This window comes from Cricetulus griseus, chromosome 7 (genome assembly GCF_003668045.3).
Source record: "Cricetulus griseus strain 17A/GY chromosome 7, alternate assembly CriGri-PICRH-1.0, whole genome shotgun sequence".
NCBI lineage: Eukaryota > Metazoa > Chordata > Mammalia > Rodentia > Cricetidae > Cricetulus > Cricetulus griseus.
Window position 1 is genome coordinate 110,200,506 of NC_048600.1, and position 19,697 is coordinate 110,220,202.

The window sequence follows — 19,697 nt, forward strand, 5'->3', positions numbered from 1 at the left end:
TTTTTAAGATTTATGTGTAAAACTGTGCCTACATTTATATCTATGTATCTATGGCATGTGTGCCTCGTACCCACAGAGGTCAGAAGAGGGAACTAGCATTGCCGGTGGGGAGAGCTGCCATGTGGGTGGGAAAACGAGCCTGAGTCCTCCAGAAGAGCAACAAGTGCTCACAGCCCTGGAGTGCTCCAAGCCCGGACTCTTGATCTCTGGGTTACCTCAAGTCATCTCTAAATTCTCACTTTCCTTCCTAAAACATCCTCTTCCCTAGTCACCTGCCCTTATAGATGTCACTCTTACCTGCTTTTCCTTACAAAGGCCGTGGCTAGTAGCACAAAGATCTGGGGGAAGTAGAATTCTTTTTTAATATGGGTTCTGAGGACTATGGCAGGAGGCCTTCCCCTTGTGTTAGGGAACGGCACCTCTAACAAGGAAGGAAGATGCTTAGCCTGTGGCCTGCATTGTTCTTGATTGGAACACATCCTCGGTGGATCAGGGTTGAATGAGGAGCGGCTCCTCTGCATTCTTTCCCAGATGTGGAGTAAAGCCACAGCGTCTTTAGTCCTGGACACTGGTGTTGAAGATCTGCAGCAGCTATCCCCTGGCCTGGACCAGGACCAACTTCTTACAATGCCCAGCTCTGCGGATGCCCAGGGATGCTCAGTCATGTAAAAGGCCCTGAGGCTCTAGATGTCAGCAGCTCTGCCCGGTGCCACTGGGTGGCTCTGCTTCCAGAGGCCTGCCCACTGCTGCCCACAGCACTCCTCCCTCCTGGAAGGCTATGTCCATGCTGAGGCTCTGAAGGGGGGCCAGACAGACGGTATCCTGGAAGTGTGCAGTCTGACAAGGTGGAGCGGACAAGTGGCCCACATCATTTCTGAGGCCATAGAAGAGCCTTTGTAGCCACACCCTCCGGTGGTGCCTCCATTTCTCAGGCACTGACCTGTCAGTGCTCATCCATTTGGATGAATTGTAGGTATTTCTCAAGAGCCAATTCTTAATTACTTCAGCAACTGAACACAGTGCTCCAGCAGTGGTTAAAGGTGTCTGAGGGACCCTCAAGTTGGCTTTCCTTTGTAACAGCCAGCTGGTGACTGCCCCATAGTTCTCTCTCCCCACAGATTGACTGCACCGGCATTCCTGATCCCACAGCGGCCGACCTGGCAGGGCATTGCTCTCGGTGAATAGCCTCTGTGGGGCTTCAGCTGTCCCTCTTCCCTTGAGTGCCCTGCTGACTTTGCTTCTGGCACAGTTTGTCGGGTCCCAGAGTATGCAGGGGTAGTGTGAGGTGGGAGGCTGTCTCTGTCCCTTCCCAGTCAACCAGATATCTTTGCCATCTATTTTAGGTGTAAAACGAGAGGCAGGGTGAATTAGGAAATGGCCTTGAGTGCTCGCCCGGGTCAAAGCCATGCTAGCAGGAATAAATCCTTTACCTCCAAGGGCTTGAAGCCAGCAATTTTCCAGTCCTCTGATCCATGTAGAACTATGCCCAATGGGGACTGTGCCCCTCATTTCCAAGTCATTTGGTACCACTCCGTCCTTAGTCCTCCCGGGAGCAGGGGGGCAGAGCTGAGCGGCAGCCCGGAGCTTGGCGGGAGGAGGCGACGGGGGAGGGGCAGGTGGGGAGATCCGGCTGGAGGGGAGGCTCCGACGTCTCCTTCCTTCCTGGTTCCTGCAGCAGCTGCTGCCACTGCTCAGCTCCGTGAAGAGGTAGCCGGTGACTCGGGGACAGTGACTCAGAGGCAGATCAGTGTACGGACCAAGAAGCACTGGCTTCCATGGACCCTGGGGTAAGGGGGCCTTGCTGGCACCACCTGACATTCCTGGGAGGGCTGCCTCTCTTCTGGAGCTGGTGGGTCTGCTCCTCCAGTAAAGAGGAGGAGAATGGAGGTGCTTGGGAGACACTCACCTGGCTCATCTCCACTTCTCCTTTCTACTGGTAGACACCTCCCACCTCTGCTGGGGGCCGGCAGTGAATGGCCCAGATCCTAAGGGCCAGAACAAGGGCATAGAAATACCCAAACACCGGAAGAGTTTGGAAACTTTGAATGGCTGAATGCAGGAGTTTCCCCTTGGGTCAGCTTCTTGCAGCCTGGGTCTTTCTGCTGTGATCTCCTGGCCATACTTAGACTGCCACTTCCCTGTCCCTTCCGGGCCTCAACTCCTCAGGTGCTTGCTAGCTGCATAAAGCTCTGAGCTGCTTCCCCAGACACAGGGCAACATCACCCCTCCCCCTTCTCATACACACACAGCCTTATGCATTATTGATCTCCTAGCGGAGCCAGGATGGCCAGAGCCAGTGCCAAGGGCGCCTGTGGGCACTGCTGCGGGACCTGAGTGGATCTGGACATTCCTGGCCACCTCTTCTCCCACCCACATTGTCTCAGCCAGCCAGTGTCTTGCTCCTTCTTGGTGGGAGGTGCTTCTAAGGGCTAACAGTAGAAAGGGGCAGGGAAAAACAATCCAAGGTGGGTGTCCTCGGGGCATGTTTGGTGGGAGGAGGTATTTGAAAATAGGGCTGCTTCAGACCTCTGTTTCCCCTTGCAGAAGATGGGAGCACAAGAATTGGCAGCTAAGGGGCCAACTAGTAGAAATTTGAAGGGTGGTCTTCAGGGCAATTGTGGCAGAGGAGTGGCCAAGCCGTGGAGGTAGGCAAAGAGATCCAGAGGGAAAGACAGCTGGGCTGAGGAGTTCCTTCCTCCCTAACCTCTGGGTCCTTTCATCTCTTCCTGGACCCTCTTCTTTCTTCCCTCCCCAGCCTCAAGAAAGCAGCATTTCTTGGATTCCTGGGGTGATGCCCAAGGAGGAGCCACATGCTGGGAGCTAGTTAGCCCTCCTGGCAGTGGCCACAGTGGGGGTTGAGTTGGGTGCTGTTGCCTAGGTCCATGGCGGTATCAGGGCATACTGGGGGTGTGGGGATGGCGCGTGAGTGGAGGCTATGTATCTTAGTGCAGGAGGGACCAACGGTGGGGAACATGACAGCAGGGCGGTACTCACGGGTCTCTCTTTTCTTCAAGGGACCCCCCAGGAGAAGGTGACATTCTTCCCTTTGCTCCACCCTCCTCATCAGGGAGTACCCTCTCCTTCCTCATGGACTTCCAAGAAAAAGACACTCCCTCCCTGGCCGAGAGTACTCAGTCCTCAAAGCCCAGCAGTACCCAGCAGGTCTGAGTAGAAAAGCATGGCGGCAGTGGAGGTGGGGGGCTGGCTCGGGTTCCTGGAGGGGAGGTAGGGGGCTCACCACCCGAGGGCCTCCATCTACCCTGGATCTCAGGCCTCTGAGCTGTGGGAGGTGGTGGAGGAGCCCCGGGGCAGACTGGGAGCCGAGGACATCATGCCTGAGAGACAGGAAGGACACCTGCTCAAGAAGAGGAAGTGGCCTCTTAAGGGCTGGCACAAGGTAGGGAGGCCAGGGAGGAGCTACCCGTGGGAGGCTATGGGACAGCTCTGTGTGGTGAAGGAGGAGGCAAATGTGTGTGTTTGCTCTCTCCCTACCCCGTGCTGTTGGCTGCCCGGTCCTGCCCGGTCCTGCAGAGGTACTTCGTGCTCGAGGACGGGATCCTCCAGTATGCCACAACGCGACAGGATGTAAGTCAGGTTCCAGGTTGGGGTGTGGGGGAAGTCTGCCCTAGAACGTAATCCAGAGCAGGTCTGAATCTCACTCAGTTCCACTTGTCAGCAACCTCTGTCAAGTAACTGTTGGCTTTCTGCATCCTTAGGCTCCACATCTGCAGATTCAACAATTTATTTATTTATTTTTGTTTTTTTTTTTATTTTTCTCTGTGTAACAGTCCTGGCTGGCCTCGAACTTGCTTTGTAGACCAGGCAGGCTGGCCTCGAACTCAGAGGTCCGCCTGCTTCTGCCTCACAAGTGCTGGGATTAAAGCTCCAGTCGCGGTTGCTGCAACCACCATCTGGCAGATTCAACAATTTAAATACACACACACACACACACACACACACACACACACACACACACACCCTTTGAAAGTATATCTATACTGAACACATATAGGTTTTCTTTTTTTTAATAATTTATTATTTTTATTTTATGTGCATTAGTGTTTTGTTTGCATGTATGTCTGTGGGGTGTCAGATCCCCTGAAACTGGAGTTACAGACAGTTGTGAACTGTCATATGGGTGCCGGGAATTGAACCTGGGTCCTCTGGAAGAACAGCCGGTGTTCTTAACTGCTGAGCCATCTTTCCAGCCCCCACATATAGGTTTTCTTCTTACCACGATTCCCTAAAGATTAGAATCACCATTCCCACAGCATTCCCATGGCATTCATTAGGTATCAGAAGTCATCTAGAAATGGCTAAGGGCACAGAGATGGTATATAGGTTATGTGTAGAAACTGTACCTTTTTACTGTTAGAGATGAGCGTGTGTGCATTTTGGTTTCCTTTGTGGCTCCTAGAACCCCTGGGCCTCAACCTTCTTCCTGCTGACACAGGGTGGGAAACACACTCTGACACCTGTGCAGTTATCTCAATGGTGCCATTGCAAACTAAGCACCTGAGCTTTGTCACTCTTGTCATTGTCCTGAAGTTGGACTCTCAGGTTCCTTCCAATGGATGTTCTTTCTTCTGCCATGTAGATTTCCAGGGTATTTTTTCTTGCGTGATGACTTCTCAGACTGGCATGAAATTCAACATAGTGTAGTGTTCTATGCATATGAGATGATGAACAAGCCCCTTTACAGATGACTTAAGGGCTTGGTCCTTGAGTCTAGAGTGGCCTCAAGGAGATGGTGACTCTGTGCTTCTGGGAGCCTCAAACCAGTCCCCTGTCTCCTACCAACCCTCTACTCCAGATCACCAAGGGGAAGCTCCACGGTTCCATTGATGTCCGTCTATCAGTCATGTCCATCAACAAAAAGGCCCAGCGCATTGACCTTGACACAGAAGACAACATCTACCACCTAAAGGTGACATCCCTGGGAACAAAGTGTTCTGAGGACTAGCCTGGCAGAGGTACCAGGGCACACACATAGGAGCTCAGGGGGTCTTCTCTGAGTTTGACAAGAAGAAAGTTTCCATTGTGTGAAATAGCCAGGAGTGGACCTACTCTGTGGCTGGCTGTTATATGAATAGATACAGAGCTGGGAACTCTACACTTGGAGTGTCATACTTTGTCTGCAATAGCATTTTGTACAAACTGGGTGCCCTAGGGAAATTCCCTGCTTGCCCGGAGGTCAGAGACCTGACATTTTGCTTCTGGAAAGAGATCCCTCCCTTCTGATCTCTCTCCATTATTTCTGCAGATCAAATCCCAAGACCTGTTCCAAAGCTGGGTGGCCCAGCTCCGAGCCCACCGCTTGGCCCAGCGCCTGGACATGCCTGGTGCCACTCATCGGAAGGTGAGATGGGCCCAGGAGTGAGGGCGGGTAATGTGAAGATTTAAGAATGGAGACTGTGGGGAACGGAGACCCAGAGAGCTGGCTGTCATCTTTGCTGACCCTTGGCTTACCCCCACAGGCTCCTGGTACCCAGATGCTAACAGCGGGTAGTGCCTCAGCCTTACCTGGGGTTGGCCCTCGAGAGAAAGTGTCATCCTGGCTGAGGGACAGTGACGGACTAGACCGCTGCTCTCACGGTGAGGGTCCCTGGCCAAGGGCCTCTGTGGGTAGGGCCCATGTTCTCAGATCTAGGCAATATCAACACAACAGGAAAATGTTACCTCAATCACTTCCTCAGAAGGAACCCCTCTGCTGGGGGAGACACCCTCTACCTCCAAGATGGTCAAATCTTCTTAATGCTTCAAGGAGCCCCAACTTACAGAAGTTAGTAGGCTAATGCCTGCATAGAAGGAACAGAGGCTTTTGCCTGAGGCCAGTGCAGCAAAATTTCTGAATAGCAACAGAGAAAGGCTGTGCCCTAGAATTGTATTCCTGCAGCAGGAGACCGAGATAGTGACCCAGAGAGGGTAGTGTGTATAAATAAGGAGAGACAGTAACGACACCCAGCCTGGCACAGGCACAAGAGGGAGGGGTAGTCAGCAGACAGAGTAGGGTAGACTACTGACCTCCCAGAAAATTTAAAGTAGCTACATCACAGAATTGAAAATGGTTTGAGCTCCTAAACAAAGAGGAAGCAGTGTCCGACTCTCCCTGGCTGCCAGCCATGTCTTTGGATGGACAAACTGAGGGGACAGACTGGAAACTGGTACCTCGAAGAGAGCAATGTCCCTTCCTTCCTTTTCCCCCAGCACTCTTGGAATGCCAGGGTAAGCTCCAGGAACTACACAAACTCCTTCAGAGCCTGGAATCCCTACACCGAATCCCCTCTGCCCCTGTGATCCCCACACACCAGGTAAGGGTCAAGGGAGGAGGCAGGAACTGCTCAGGGTGCTCATCCCCATGATTTCATGGGGCAAAGCTGCCTGCCTCATACCTATCCAGAAGCCTCCAGGCTGTTTCTTTGCTCCTTTTGTCTGGGTCACTGCCAGCATGCCATGCCCATGTGCCCGGACGATCTGTGCTCTCCTCCATGGCCTTTCCCAACTCTGTGAGTGAAATTACTCCTTCTCAACTTACCAGGCCTCGGTGACAACTGAGAGACCCAAGAAGGGGAAACGGACCAGTCGCATGTGGTGCACACAGGGCTTTTCTAAGGATGACACCATTGGACGGGTGAGATGGGGTTACAAGCCCCAAGTTCCAGGGACTCAATGCCCTGGAGGAAGCTGTCCCGTCATCCTTCATGTTCACTGACAGGTTGGTCGTCTCCATGGCTCTGTTCCTAACCTGTCTCGGTACCTGGAGTCTCGGGACTCTTCTGGCCACCGTGGACTGCCACCTCCAGACTATGCCCATCTACAGCGCAGTTTCTGGGCCCTGGCCCAGAAGGGTATGTACAGGCTAGGTGGTGGCCCGGAGTGGGTCAATAGGCCAGGAGAGAGAGAAGGGTCTGACGATCTGGCCTGTCCCCGGCAGTGCACAACTCCCTTAGTAGCGTCCTGGTTGCCCTCACCACAGAACGGGATCGACTGAGAGAACTGCATCAGGGCTCAGAGCTGTCACGGGTGACGGTGAGCTTCGGGGACATGGCAGCCGACAGAGGGAGGGCCTGAGACTGAGGACTGCAGGCCCCACCGGCAAATCTGTGCCAGGGCTCAGGGTTGACGGGGGCTGTCCCTGGGTGGGTGATGGTGGCAGGTGGGGAGGATTTCACCATCCCTCACCTTGTCCACCACCTTCTGCCTCAGGTCTCTGAGGCCCCAGAAGGTCAGAGACGCCTCCACTCCCTCTCCATCTCCTCAGACACCACAGCAGACTCCTTCAGTTCCCTCAACCCAGAGGAGGTAAGGATCTAGGATGGACAGTGGGTACTATCTTCCTTGTGCCAGGGCTAGGGGCAGAACACAGGCTTGATTTTTAGTCCAGAAGTAGGTGGAGGAGGGGTAAGAGGGGATCCAGCTTGCCCTTGGCATAACATCACAGTTCCCTTGACGGGTCCTGAAGATAGCTTGTACCTCACGTCTTGTTTTGTTTGCAATATTGAGGCTTGAACCTAAGGCCTTGCCCATGCTGGGCAACCAGTCTACCTCTGAGCCACGTGTCCAGCCTCTGAGACCCTGTACTTTTACTTAAGAGCCCATGAGGTATTGGTTCTTATCTTTTACCAGGCCTACCCAGCCTTTTGACATTGCAACATTGTCTTTTACAAAATTAACACCCAAGAACCACATAATCAAGTTAACAACAACAAAAGGTTGCCAACATTTTTTTTTATAATGTTTTAAGTAAGTTTATGAATTTGTGTTAGGCTGAATTCATAGCTATTCTTGGCTACATTCAGTTGTGTATTGCTCATGGACCACAGGTTAGACACGTCTGCATCATAAAACTGAAACACAGTTGTTCCAGGCTGAATTAGAGTCAGAGTGTGGTGCTACTGCATACCAGCTGTGTGTTCCGAGTCTCAGCCTCCTAATCTTCAGTTGGGGACACAGCTGCACCTGTCCGTAGGGTGGGGGTCCAGACTGAGTGGGCCAGGACAGGAAAAGAGTTTGGAGCCGGGCTCCGCTGGTGCCCCCCAACTCTTCCGAGTCCAAGCTTTTCCGTGTCCCTCCACCCTTCTCGCCGCTGCTGCTTCTCCTGCTTGCCAGGAGTCGAGTCTGCTGGGGCGGGTGGGGTGGCTTCCTTCTCCAGGAACTGTCACTCCGGTGGCCTCTGAGGTCTCACATCCATCTGGTTCCCACAGCAAGAAGCTCTGTACATGAAAGGCCGGGAGCTGACTCCACAGCTGTCCCAGAGCAGTGTGCTGTCCCTTGCCGACTCCCACACAGAGTTCTTCGATGCCTGCGAGGTTCTCCTTTCCGCCAGCTCTTCCGAGAATGAGGTGAGGGAGGAAGAAGCCGGCAGCAGGAGGAGAGGGACTTGGGGAAGATGGGCTTGGGGTCCTGAGATTCCTGTGTCCTTTCTCACCACCTTAGCAGCTATCTCGGAGCCATTTCAGCTTCCGTGCTCCTTTGACCCCCATCTCGCCTGACCCTGGATCTCAGCACCCCTCAGCTTCCCGTTCCTCTGTGTCTTGCCAAGTTCCCAAGCTCCTTTCTACAAGCCAAGTACCAGTCATGACAGGACCATGTCTTTGAGTCAAAAGTCCTCCTCACCCAGTCCTCTGTCTCTCTCTCTTGGTTTTTCGAGACAGGGTTTCTCTGTTTAACAGCCCTACCTGTGCTGGAACTCACTCTTTAGACCAGGCTGGCCTCAAACTCACAGAGATCCGCCTGCCTCTGCCTCCCAAGTGCTAGGATTAAAGGCATGCGCCACCACTGCCCAGCCAGTCTTTTCTCATTCCATCTATGGGCTGGCTGATCACATTCCTGCCAGATCCTGGGCATTGCCATTCAGTCTACCCTACCTATCCACTCTCCGTGTTCAGGGTTCTGAGGAAGAGGAGTCATGCGCTAGTGAGATCACCACCAGCCTGTCTGAAGAGGTTCTGGACCTCAGGGGAGCCGACCGCTATCAAAAAGGTACCGACTGGATGAGTGGGCAGTGGGACAAGGGTGAACCTGGGTATTCTGGGGAGGAGCTGTTTGCTCATGGCCCCGGTCCCATGTAGAGGCAGTCCTTGTATCTGGTGGGCTATTGTCTTTGGGTATTGATTCCAGAATTGACCTTGGAACCATGAGCTGGGAGTATTTTGGGGACAGTTTGGGAGGTTGATTAGGCTTGGGTATGGTGCTGACATTCATTCCATCCAGTAGGCTGGGAGGCTCAATAGGTACGGCAGAGGGGTAGACGGTTCCAATGGGCACTGTAGCTTTGGGCCTCTCATTTTACTTTCAGCAGCCCATTTCTTTTCTTTTTTCTCTTTTTAAAATTTTTTTAATTTAATTTTTTTTTTTTGAGACAGTGTTTCTCTGTATAGCCAAGGCTGTCCTGGAACTCAATATGTAGATCAGGCTTGCCTCAAACTCAAAGATCTGCCTGCCTCTGCCTCCTGAGTGCTGGTTTTTTTGTTTTGTTTTGTGTTGTTTTTTTGTTTTTTTGTTTTTTGTTTTTTGGTTTTTCGAGACAGGGTTTCTCTGTGTAGCTTTGGAGCCTATCCTGGCACTCGCTCTGGAGACTAGGCTGGCCTCAAACTCACAGAGATCTGCCTGCCTCTGCCTCCCAAGTGCTGGGATTAAAGGCATGTGCCACCAACACCCTGCCTGAGTGCTGGGATTAAAGGCATGTGTTACCACTGCCTGGCTTATTTCTTCTATAAAAGGGGCTGAGGACAGAGGGTGTGGCTTGGTTTGTAGAGAGTTTACCTCATATGCACAAAGCCCTGGTTCAGTCCCGGCACTGTATGAAAGTGGTGGCCCTGGCCTGCAATCCCAGCACTCGGGAGGGAACTGGAGACAGGAGAGTCAGGTCAAGATTATCCTCAGCTACATAGTGAACTCAAACCCAACCATCCCTGTACAAAATGTTTGAAGGACAGTGGGTGACCTGCATGCCAGCATCAGGGGACAGAGGCAAGGATGAGACCCAGGCCCGAATTCTGAGCACTTGTGCACGGCAGTGGAGTGTCCTGTCTGGGTGGTTCTTAGCTCTGCTGCCCATCCAAGTCCCCAGGAGCTCACAGGCAGTCAGATCCTCAGTCACCTCCCATAGGGCCAATGCCAGAAAGCCTCAGAAGGCTAGGAAGCCGTCCTGGTGCAGTGGCCTGGTATATCGGAACATCAGTGTCCAGAGGGAGACTAAAGTGACTGCATTGGCCCAGGGGCGTGTGTTCCAGGGATTGCTGTAGGACCCCCTCGCCGCCGCTGCCTGCCAGCTGCCAGTGGGCCTGGAACAGATGTGAGCCTTTGGAATATCCTGCGTAACAACATCGGCAAAGACCTGTCCAAGGTGTCGATGCCGGTGCAGCTCAACGAGCCGCTCAACACACTGCAGAGGCTCTGTGAGGAGCTGGAGTATAGCAGCCTCCTGGACCAGGCCAGCCGTATGGCTGACCCCTGCGAGCGCATGGTACCCACCCAGGGTCACTCGCCCCTTCCCAGGGCTCTGTCTGTCTTCCCAGATCCCGGCTGGGTGGGTCCCTGATGCAGAAACACCCATCAAAACCCCAGACTTTTTTTGTGACGGGCTGCTGTCCCCTTCCTGGGGCTTTCTTGCATCTGTGGCATTCTCCTTGGCCTTTCCCACAGGTATACATTGCAGCCTTTGCTGTCTCTGCCTACTCCTCCACGTACCACCGGGCAGGATGCAAGCCATTCAACCCTGTCTTGGGAGAGACCTACGAGTGTGAGCGGCCTGACCGGGGTTTCCGTTTTATCAGCGAGCAGGTGTGGTTCCTAAGGTGGGAGGGTTGTTTCCACTGCTGGGACAGGGAAAGGCCTGGGCTTTGGGGACCAGAATGTGGGCCAGCAGGGCTGGTGGATGGAGGAGATTAGGAAGCAGTGGCCCTGTGTCAGGCACGTGCTAATGAGGGGAAGCTCTGCTCTGCATATGGGAGGCAGAGTCCAAGGTGTCCTGTGGGGGGCAACACTGCTATCCAGGTCTTGAAGGTTGAGTTAGGGAAAGTCTGGGGCTAGAAGACTGGTTTGTTTCATGTGTGTAAGATAGGGTGCATTACATTTGACAAAGTTAGAGATGGGGGTGAAGGCAGGACAGGTTAAACCCTGTGCTTTGTAGGTGAAGGTGAGGTGCATTCGGGGGTTTTACTTGCTTCTAAATTTGAAGGCAGGGGGAGGCACGGGCAACTCAACACAGAGAAGTGGCGGGCGCTCGCAGTGGCACTCTGTAAAGAGCACTTAGGCAGTGGTGTGCAACAGTTGGCAGAGGCCATTATCAGGCCATTAAAGTCATCTGCCTGAGAGCTGAAGACAAGCTGCACTTAGCCTGTGGCATGCTGAATTCAAGAGCTGTGTGTGCACCACCCTTGCCAGAACTCAGCAGCTGGGAGGATGGAGAAGAGCGTGGGGAACGACCCTGCACCAGGCACCGTGGCACATGGTGCCAGCCTTGTGTGGGCAGCAGACTGGGGCAAGAGTAGAGGGGCCTCTTGCAGTATTGGGAAGTGAGGATGGTGAGTGGAGGGTGAAGCTGGGTGGTCCTGTCTTTCTAGGAGATTCAGTGCATGGGTACAGATGCCAGCTAGCAAGAGAGAAGGTGGAAGGGAAGGAAGCAGCCTGCTGCCCACTGGGTGGCACTTCCTCAGGGAAATGTCCCGTTAGCTTTGAGGCCCGGGGACCTGGAGCTGGGAAGAGGTGACAAATCAGTGGGTTCCCAGCTTAGCAAGTGGGAAAAATCAGGATTCCCCTGTGGGGTGTGTCACCAGGAGGGGACATAACCCATGCATGGGTCCTGGGGGGGGTGTCAGTGACTTCTTGAGTGAAGGACAGAAAGGACAGGGTAGGGATAAAATTATACAGAGTGTAGCAGGTGTATCCAGCTTGCAGCCCATTGGCCGAGTGCACCCCAGGACAGCAGCAATGCAGCCTGGCACATTTGTAGATGACAACATCATATTGCCACATCAAAAGATTGTGATGGCACATGTCTTTAATTCCAGTACTGGGGGGGGGGGTAAGGCAGGAGGAACTCTGTGAGTTTGAGGTCAGTCTGGTCTACATAGTGAATTTTAGGACAGTCAAGACTATTAAGAAAAGACCCTGTCTCAAAAAAAAAAAAAAGAAAGAAAGAAAGAAAGAGAGGGAGGGAGGGAGGAAGAAAGTTAAAAGTGAAAATTAGAAAAAAAATAATAAAAACTAGAGCTGGGCAGTGGTGGTGCACACCTTTAATCCCAGCACCCAGGAGGCAGAGGCAGGTAGATCTGAGTTCAAGTCCAGCCTGGCCCACAGAACAAATTCCAGGACAGCTAGAGCTACATACACAGAGAAAACCTGTCTCGAAAAACCAAAAAAGACAGGAAACGGGCCAGTGTGACAACTCAGCATGTAAGAGCACTTGCCTCTGAGCCTGACGACCTGAGTTTAAGTCCCATGATTTCCATGGTGGAAAGAGAGAACAAATTTCTACAAAGTGTTCTTTGACTTCCACACACATGCCATGGTACACATGGTCCCATGCACATACTCACATAAAATAAACACACATATATGAAGATATGAATCACATATATTAAATTTTATGTGTGTGGGTGTCTTGCCTGCATGCGTGTCTATACAGTACTTGCATATGTGTTACTGTAAAGGACAAAAGAGGACAACAGGTATCCTGGACTGGAGTTACAGATGTGTACAAGCTGTCATGTGGGTACTGGAAATTGAACTGGGATTTATTTTTTTGCACAAGACGACCCCTGGGAAAGCAGCAGTGCTCTTAACTGCTGTGCAATCTCTCTGGCACCACCCTCGTTTAAATTTTTAAAAATATATGTGTAAATGTATGTTTCTGAGTGTGTGAATGCAGTGCTCTGGGAGGCCCGAAGAAGGTGGTGGGTTTCTCTGGAGCTGTGGCTACCTCTGAATGTGAGTGTGTCTCTGTGTGTGTGTGTGTGTGTGTGTGTTGTGTGTGTGTGTGTGTGTATGTCTGTGTGTGTGTGTGTGTGTGTGTGTGTCTGTGTGTGTGTGTGTGTGTCTCTGTGTGTGTGTGTGTGTGTGTGTGTGTGTGTGTGTGTGTGTGTGTGTTGTGTGTATGTGTGTGTGTTGTGTGTATGTGTCTGTGTATTTTAAACTAGGTGCTGGAGAGATGGCTCAGGGGTTAAGAGCACTCACAATGTGGCTTACAACTGACTGTAACTCCAGTTCCTGGAGATCTCATGCCCTCTTCTGGTCTTTGCAGGCATATGGTACATACATACAGGCAAACACACATCCACATAAATTTTTGTTTGTTCGCTTTTTTTGAGACAGGGTTTCTTTTTATGACTCTGGCTGTCCTGAAACTCCCCCTGGCCTCAAACTCAGAGAGATCATCCTGCCTCTGGTTCCCAAGTGCTGGGATTTATAGGCGAGCCCCCACCCAGCCATTTGTAATGAGATCTGGTGCCCTCTTCTGGACCTCAAGGGTACGTGCAGGCAGAACACTGTATACATAATAATTAAAAAAAAAAAAAAAAAAAAAAAAGGTGTGTGCCACCACCACCCAGCCCAACTACATTTTTAAGAAAAAAAAAAATGTTAATTCAAAACTAGAGCTGGGCGTTGGTGGCGCATGCCTTTAATCCCAGCACTCAGGAGGCAGAAGCAGGTGGATCTCCATAAGTTCGAGACCAGCCTAGTCTACAAGAGCTAGTTCCAGGACAGCCTCCAAAGCCACAGAGAAACCCCGTCTCAAGAAAAAAAAAAAAAAGAAAAAACAAACAAACAAAAAAAGGCTGAGACAATCTGCTCATTTATTTAGTTTTTGTTGGTGTTGTTTTGCTTTGTTTTTTGAGACAGGGTCTCACTATGTAACCCTGGCTGGTGTTGAACTTTCTATGTAAACCTGCCTCTACTTCCTGAGATCAGGGATCAAAGAGGGAGAAAACGTTACACCGCAGAATAATGTGTAAATAGAAAGAATCCTCCCACTCTGACCTATGGAGGGGACTCCTGCTACTAGCATCCTGCCAGAAGTGATGGACACGGACGCAAGCAGAGATGTGCTTATCTGGGTGGGGAAGATTTCATTTCAAAAATGTAGTCATGGAGTGTGTGCTCCTCGATGGCCCCTTTCACTCAGTACAAAGCCTTATTCATACTGTTGAGTGTGCCAACGGTTTATCCCTGTTATTAATGACTGTCCCTTTGTGTGGATGCACAAAGTTCGCTTATTTCCTTTTTGATTGACGTCTGAATTGTTTCCTGTTTGGGGTGTTATGAATAAAAGTGCTATGAGTGTTTATGTGGGAAAATAATGGGAAGGCTTGCTGCTTGGGATGGGAGAAACAGGAAGTCCTTTTGTTCATAGAGAAGGGGCCACATGGAAGGAAGGACTGAAGAGAAGCAATGTGGGAGGGCTGTGGAGCTGCGGAGGAAGAGCTGCCTCGCGGGCAGGGGAGCCAGCCTGGAAGGCGAGGAGGGGAGCAGGTATCAGGAATGAGGCCAGACAGGAAGGAGTTGCCTTTTTCTACTGCCTGTGAGTGCTGAAGGCCTAGAGTTAGAGCTATGTGGAATTAGCGGTTCCCTCTGTGGGTTGTGTGTCCAGGTGAGATCAAAGCCAGGGGCACACAGAATGGCTGGGCCGCCACTTTGTTTTTTAAGATCTCTTCATTTGTATTGTATGTGTGTCAGTGTTTTGCCGGCATGTATGCCTGTGCACCATGTATGAAAAGTGGAGGCCAGAAGAGGGTGTCAGAGCTGCCGGAACTGGAGTTACAGGCTGTTGTGAGCCTCCATGTGTGTGCTGGGAATTGGAACTAGGTTCTCTGAAAGGGCAGCCAGTGCTCTTAAGTCCTGAGACTTCTCTCCAGCCCCCAAGGTCTATTTATTATTTTTCTTGATGGTGTTGGTGTCTGTGTGTGCTAGTGTGTGCAGGTGGCCACGAAGGCCAGAAAAGAGTGTAGAATCCGTTAGAACTAGAGTTGCAGGTGGTTGTGAGCTGCCTGATGTGAGTTCTGTGAGCTGAGTTCAGGTCCTCTGCAAGAGCAGCCAGTGTTTTTAACTGCTGAGCTGTCTCTGCAGCCCCTCATTTCAAAAACAATAAGTTTACTGCACTTATTTATGTGTGTGTGCGCGCGCATGTATGTGAGCACATGCCTCACAGCTCACACAGGGAGGTCAGGGGACTACTTGTAAAGTCATTTTCTCCTTCCACCATGCAGATTCCAGAGATCAAATCAGGTTGTCAGGGACGGTGGAAAGCACGTTTACCCACCAAGCCATGCACCAACATTTCTGGCGAGTGGTGGGAGCTAGTGGCTGAGGGTGCTGGGTGAGAGGGCAGAACTGTGGGCAGAAGGAGGGGAAGCCAGGATGGTGTCTGCAGAGCACACGAAAGCAGAATAGAAGGAGGAAGTCTTGGCTGCAGCCAGAGACGGGGAATGACAGGGACCAGGGAAGCATGGAGGCTAGGCTGCAGCATGTCCGAGGTGAAGGTTGCGGATGTGGAGACATTCCAAGTGAGGATAAGGCCAAGAGTTCCTGAGAGTGTGGAGTAGAGCCAGCAGGGTGCGATCAGCAGTCTGGGGACAGGCATGTGGAGAGGGAAGAGGCCCCTGAAATCTGGGTTTCAGGGCATAGGTTGGGGGCCGTTTGGTGTGCTGCAGGGAACGTCTGACCAAAGCAGGGCTGTTTAAGGGCTCCATCAACAGGGTTGATCAGGGTGACCAGCAAGGCAGATGAACAAGGGGAACACAGGGCCTGGTGGGAGAAAAAAGAGGATAATGGACTTGGAGGTGCCTGGAGATGGCAGGAACAAACGACTTAAACTGATTCAAGCTGCACAGTGGTGGGTGGCGCACGCCTTTAATCCCAGCACTTAGGAGGCAGAGGCAGGGGGTTCTCTGTGAGTTCCAGGTCAACCTGGTCTACAGAGAGATGACAGGCAGGGTGGTTAATATAGAGAAACTCTGTCTCAAAAACAAAAAACAAGCAAACAAATAAACAAAGAATTAAGTGATTCCCCGGAAACTATGTAAGAGTCAGAGAATGGGGGTGGGTGGGGGCAGGTTAGGAGAGGACCCCAACTCCTCGGGGTCAGTGTTAAGGACTGTTTTGCTTATCAAGGTCTCCCATCATCCCCCGATCTCCGCCTGTCACGCAGAATCTGAGAACTTCATCTTCTGGCAAGGTGAGGTCTGGATGGGCATGAAGGCCGTGGGCAGCAGGGTGGGGGCGGTGGGAACACTCTGGATCGTTCTGGCCTTACATCTGCTCCTCCCTCTCCCTCCTCCAAGACATGAAGTGGAAGAACAAGTTTTGGGGCAAATCCCTGGAGATCGTGCCCGTGGGGACTGTCAACGTCAGCCTGCCCAGGTGAGCACTGTAAATTACTGTGGCCAGGCCTGCCTGTGATGGGGCCAGTGCTGTGGCAGATTCCAAGGGTCTGGTCTCGCCTGAAGCTGCTGGAGGTGACGGCAGGCAGCGTTTGTACATTTCACACCTGCATCTGTAGCAGTTACTGAGAAGAAGGTGAGATGCCTGAGAACCGGCGTGGGGGCTTAACGAGGTCGTCTGACTAAGTGTCTTTCACAACTTTCTGAGCATGACTCACATTAAGAAATGCACTTGAGACCTCAAATCAACATGCATGTGAGGTACCCCCACCACCTCCACTACACACACGCAGAAATCTAAACGGATGTTGGAACTAATGGATTATAAACCATGTTTGAAAACCCTCATCTCAGCCCGCGTGAGCTGCGCTGAGGAAGCAGAGGCAGCCCTGTCTACAGAGTGAGTTCCAGGAGAGCCAGGGCTACACAGAGAAACCCTGTCTCAAAAGACAGAGAGAGAGAGAGAGAGAGAGAGAGAGAGAGAGAGAGAGAGAGAGAGAGCCCTCAGCCCACATCTAAGTACATCTTACAGATGGGCAGCAAAAGCTAAAAAGAAAAGGGGACTTTCACTAAGAGTGGCAGGGGCCCCCGTGTGGTGGTGCACACTATGTTTTTGATCCCAGAACTTAGAAGGCTGAAACAAGTGGGTACCTGTGGGTTCAAGGCAGCCTGGGCTACGCAGCAAGTCCCAGTGAAGCCCTCTCTCAAAAAACGCAGAACTAAAAGAGTGGCCTTTTGTGGTCTTATTTTCATTCTGTAGGCAGGAACCTTGTTATGGGATCCAGACTTGTTCACTGGAGCATTCTGTGATAGTGGCTCGGCTTTAAGAACAAGTCATGCCTCACAGAGCTGGGGCCCTGTGACTTGATACAGGAAGCTAGCATTTCCATTCACAGCCCACTTGCTTCCCAGGGCTGGCTGGCTGCTGCCCTCATGTGCCCTTTGTCTGTCAGGTTTGGGGACCACTTTGAGTGGAACAAGGTGACATCCTGCATTCATAACATCCTGAGTGGCCAGCGCTGGATCGAGCACTACGGGGAGGTGCTCATCCGAAACACACAAGATAGCTCCTGCCACTGCAAAATCACCTTCTGCAAGGTAGGCGTGCCCCCTGACCCTGCCTCTCCACCCTGAGAGGCCTCTCATCTGGATACCCTGGAGAACGGGGAGAGCCCCTCACGCCGACTCTGCCTTCTCCATCTTAGGCCAAGTACTGGAGTTCCAATATCCACGAGGTACAAGGTGCGGTGCTTAGCCGGAATGGTCGTGTCCTTCACCGCCTCTTTGGGAAGTGGCATGAGGGGCTGTACCGTGGTCCCCCACCGGGTGGCCAGTGCATTTGGAAACCTAGTAAGTGGGGTGTCCAGGGAGGGCTGGGAAGGGTAAGGATGGCTGTGACACAGTCCACCTGCCCCAGCCCCTTGTCTCCCCCAGATTCAATGCCCCCAGACCATGAGCGAAACTTCGGCTTCACTCAGTTTGCCCTGGAGCTGAATGAGCTGACGGCAGAGCTGAAACGGACACTGCCTTCCACTGACACTCGGCTACGGCCTGACCAGAGGTCAGTGCCTGGCTGACCTCCCCAGGAACTCCTTAAAATGGGGACGGGGCAGGGAGCTCAGCTTTGGGAGCCCCCGAGACTAGGCAGCACACTGACTGATGCCTGGATCACCAGGTACCTGGAGGAGGGGAACATACAGGCCGCCGAGGCCCAGAAGAGGAGGATAGAGCAGCTCCAGCGAGACAGGAGAAGAGTGATGGAAGAGAACAACATAGTCCACCAGGCGCGCTTCTTCAGGTGCTTCCACCCCGCCCGCTACCCTGTGTCCCTCCGCAGCCCAGCTCCTCCGTATCCCCGGATGCTTTGAGTTGGGTGGCCGTGGGAGGCCGCACTGGGAACTAGCCTGCACTCTACCATCCTACACCTACTCCTACGGGTGCTTTTCCCCCAGGCGGCAGACGGACAGCAGCGGCAAAGAGTGGTGGGTGACCAACCATACGTACTGGAGGCTGCGCGCTGAGCCAGGCTATGGGAACTTGGACGGGGCCGTGCTCTGGTAGCCCTGGCCTTGGGGCAGGAGACTCTTGGTCCTCACTCCTGCCCCCATTCCTACCATGGACATATGGGTGAGGTTAGGCTCCCTCTCACTGCCCTTGAGGGCAAAGGGGCAGCCAAGGCTCCAACCCTTTCCCCTCTGCTGGCCAGAGGGGCTGTGTCTCGCACACGCCCATTCCGCCACTGGGATGGAAGTAGAATCTGTGCTCCCAGTCTTGATAACCCAGCAGCTGGCATGTCAGACCCTTCTTGCTCAGCCATCCTCCTCATCTGGGAGTGTTTTGGGGAGATGCCAGGTCCCCCAGATTTGCTTCCCATTTCAGTGCCTTCCTAGGACACAGGGGTTTCCCCTTGATGCTACCCAGACTTTCTGTGCCCAGGGCGCTGCCATGCTGCAAGGTTGGAGTGAGTGGAGGAGAGGAGATGCCCTTTTTCCCATGTGTCCTGTCCTCTGCATCTTCTCTCTGCCCTGACCCATCCCTGGGCCTGCATCCCGTTTTCCCAAACTGCAAAGCGCCTGCAGCTTCCAGCTCCCCCACCCCAGGGCCACCAGTGGTCCCTTCAGGCTCAGCTTAACAGATGCCCCAGAGTGGATGAGCCTCTTCAAGAGGTGTGGATCAGGCTGAGGTTCCTGGCCTCAGAATCACCCAGGAGGGAGTGAGCCAGCTTGAGTGTAAGTTTGTGTAGGTGTGTGTGTGTGTGTGTGTGTGTGTGTGTGTGTGTGTGTGTGTCCTGCTTGCAGGCAAGCAGGGTTCCTAATGTAGCCAGGACACCCCCGCTGCTGGTGTCTGTCACTGTTGCTGCTCATTTTCTCAGTTTGCCTGAGTCAGGTGAATTGCTATAACATTCCAAGCTCCAATAAAGACTGTCCTAGACTTTGGCCTGTGACCACTCATTGAAAAATATAGGCCTTGGAGTTTGGGCAGGGATGGGTTCATAGCCACTGCTGTGTGTTGACATGTCATTCCAAAAGGTCTGTTTCCAACAGAGTAGGGATGCAACTCCGGGGGGAGAGTGCTTGCCTAGCATGCAAAAGGCCAGTCCTGAGTACAGTCATCAGCACTGACCAAGGACTGGGGGAGGAGCTTGACAAAAGTTAACTTACTCAGGCTAGCAAGATGGTAAAGACAATTTGCCGTGCAAATCCAATGATGACTTTAGTTAGATCCCTGGGGCTCATGTAAAGGTAGAGAGAGCTGACTCCGTAAAATTGTTCCCTATTGTTCATGTGACATGGCATGTATGCATGCAAACACACA

General features: G+C 52.4%; 2 protein-coding genes across 8 annotated transcripts; one reads left to right on the top strand and one right to left on the bottom strand.

Moving 5' to 3' along the window:
• Positions 1 to 84: 84 nt before the first annotated feature.
• LOC118239200 lies at positions 85 to 1,777 on the bottom strand. The gene is made up of 3 exons (XM_035448149.1): positions 1,768 to 1,777; positions 1,431 to 1,718; positions 85 to 1,334 (listed from the first exon to the last, which is right to left on the bottom strand). The coding sequence occupies exons 1-3, from the start codon at positions 1,775 to 1,777 to the stop codon at positions 691 to 693; spliced, it is 942 nt and encodes a 313-aa protein (XP_035304040.1). The 3' UTR covers positions 85 to 690.
• Osbpl7 (oxysterol binding protein like 7) lies at positions 1,122 to 19,318 on the top strand. 7 transcript variants are annotated; one of them, XM_027424179.2, is made up of 24 exons: positions 1,127 to 1,177; positions 1,676 to 1,787; positions 3,015 to 3,162; positions 3,272 to 3,397; positions 3,532 to 3,585; positions 4,814 to 4,927; positions 5,264 to 5,359; positions 5,478 to 5,595; positions 6,208 to 6,311; positions 6,539 to 6,631; positions 6,716 to 6,848; positions 6,935 to 7,029; positions 7,207 to 7,302; positions 8,205 to 8,342; positions 8,889 to 8,982; positions 10,236 to 10,468; positions 10,648 to 10,785; positions 16,114 to 16,177; positions 16,284 to 16,362; positions 17,336 to 17,480; positions 17,588 to 17,732; positions 17,817 to 17,943; positions 18,058 to 18,180; positions 18,335 to 19,318. In XM_027424179.2, the coding sequence occupies exons 3-24, from the start codon at positions 3,088 to 3,090 to the stop codon at positions 18,441 to 18,443; spliced, it is 2,499 nt and encodes an 832-aa protein (XP_027279980.1). In that variant the 5' UTR covers positions 1,127 to 1,177; positions 1,676 to 1,787; positions 3,015 to 3,087; the 3' UTR covers positions 18,444 to 19,318. The 7 variants fall into 7 exon arrangements, 6 of the variants coding, with proteins under 6 accessions (XP_027279980.1, XP_035303354.1, XP_027279982.1 ...); XM_035447463.1 differs by having other exon boundaries at positions 1,128 to 1,177; positions 10,221 to 10,468; XM_027424181.2 differs by lacking the exon at positions 1,127 to 1,177 and adding an exon at positions 2,545 to 2,645 and having other exon boundaries at positions 1,622 to 1,787; positions 10,221 to 10,468.
• The last annotated feature ends 379 nt before the right edge of the window (positions 19,319 to 19,697 follow it).

Bases quoted from the DNA above. Each gene is read 5' to 3' on its own strand.
- Osbpl7 (XM_027424181.2), top strand. The intron at 5,596-6,207 runs GTGAGGGTCCCT...CTTTTCCCCCAG, and splicing joins ACTAGACCGCTGCTCTCACG to CACTCTTGGAATGCCAGGGT. The intron at 8,343-8,888 runs GTGAGGGAGGAA...CTCCGTGTTCAG, and splicing joins CCAGCTCTTCCGAGAATGAG to GGTTCTGAGGAAGAGGAGTC.
- LOC118239200 (XM_035448149.1), bottom strand. The intron at 1,335-1,430 runs GTAAAGGATTTA...CACCTAAAATAG, and splicing joins CTGGCTTCAAGCCCTTGGAG to ATGGCAAAGATATCTGGTTG.